Source organism: Gavialis gangeticus, unplaced genomic scaffold (assembly GCF_001723915.1).
Source record: "Gavialis gangeticus isolate Ggan-Ray unplaced genomic scaffold, GavGan_comp1, whole genome shotgun sequence".
NCBI classification, from domain to species: Eukaryota; Metazoa; Chordata; order Crocodylia; family Gavialidae; genus Gavialis; species Gavialis gangeticus.
Genome location: NW_017729022.1, coordinates 51,090,078 through 51,091,318, shown reverse-complemented (window position 1 = coordinate 51,091,318; position 1,241 = coordinate 51,090,078). Strand labels below are relative to the sequence as shown.

The 1,241-nt window shown below is 37.3% G+C and overlaps 1 protein-coding gene across 3 annotated transcripts in view; it reads right to left on the bottom strand.

Annotated features, from left to right (window-relative positions):
• The window catches only part of GUCY2C (guanylate cyclase 2C), an 84,094-nt gene that overhangs the window by 59,739 nt on the left and 23,114 nt on the right, over positions 1-1,241 (bottom strand). For all 3 annotated transcript variants that reach the window (XM_019514908.1, XM_019514907.1, XM_019514909.1), the window contains exon 4: positions 117-317. In XM_019514908.1, the coding sequence (XP_019370453.1) occupies positions 117-317 (201 nt within the window). The remainder of the gene's footprint in view (positions 1-116; positions 318-1,241) is intronic.

The window sequence follows — 1,241 nt, the reverse complement described above, 5'->3', positions numbered from 1 at the left end:
TATGGACCAAATCATCCTTTCAAAAAGTCATTTCCCATTGTTCTTACTTTTATTTTTTTTCTTCATGATTATGCTTGAGGGATGTTGGGGGGATTTGGTTAGGGTGGGAAGGATCAGTGTTCAAATTTTTCTTATAGAGGTAAGCAGTTTCCCAGGAGCTGGTTTTAAATGGCAACTCAAATTCATTCCAGAAATGAAGAAGAAAATAGGTCAATTTCCTGGCTGGGGTCAAGATTCGGGTTAGGTTGGCTTTGTAGTCACATGAGAGCCCAAAGCTCCCTGCCGAAATCAGAGGAAGGCTCAATGTTGTGTCGACTCTAAGGGGAAAGAGGAGAGGACATGTCCTCAGTATGTTTGACAAGTGAATTGGTATCATGTCAGGATAGCTACTGTTGGATTCACCTTGCAAGCCCTTTTTTACTTTGTGTCTTAACTTAGTTTTACAACAAGCTAAATCTAAAAGAAGAACAGGATAAATGTTCAGTTAAATATTAATATTCCTAACCTGAGCTGGACTGGTAACCCTGGAAAGGGAAGGATTCTAAAATCATTCAAGATTAGACACAAATGTATGCCTCCCCACACAGAAACCTTTCATCTGCATCACCCCAATCTGTAGGGGAGATTCTCAGTGCCTTTGACAAACCTTATCCCTATAAATTAATGAAGTAACCCCTTTCAGACCGTCAGGATGGACCCAGTATGTATATAGTTGAAAATACTGTATTATAAACCATTTTGGGTTGGAATAGTGGATTGACTCAACACCTTCCTACATGAAAATCCTGGTGGTACCAAGAATGCTGTGTTCAGGAGTAGAAATAGAGCTGCTTTCTTGTAATAGTTTTATGTGTCTACACCATTTTTTTCAAGTTTACCACATTGTTTACTACTAGGGAACTCAATTGGAATAACAACTTTCTTCACAATAAAGCCTTGTTCCATCCACTTTATCCATTGTGAAATGTTGAGTGTCCCTTATGAAACATAAAGGTTTTCATTATATTACTAATTAGCATTCTGCCATTGTGAATTATTTTTATCATGCCAATCTTATTTATGAATTCATGCTATGACAGAAAGGACTACTCATGAACTGATGTACCTGCTGACCAAAACACTTGATGTTTAATATTAATTGAAAATAATTGGGTGGAGGAGGAAAATCAGGCAAAGATTACACTTAAACTTTTAATCTGAATAAAGTACTTATTCCATCAATGCATGACTAAGGGACCTGG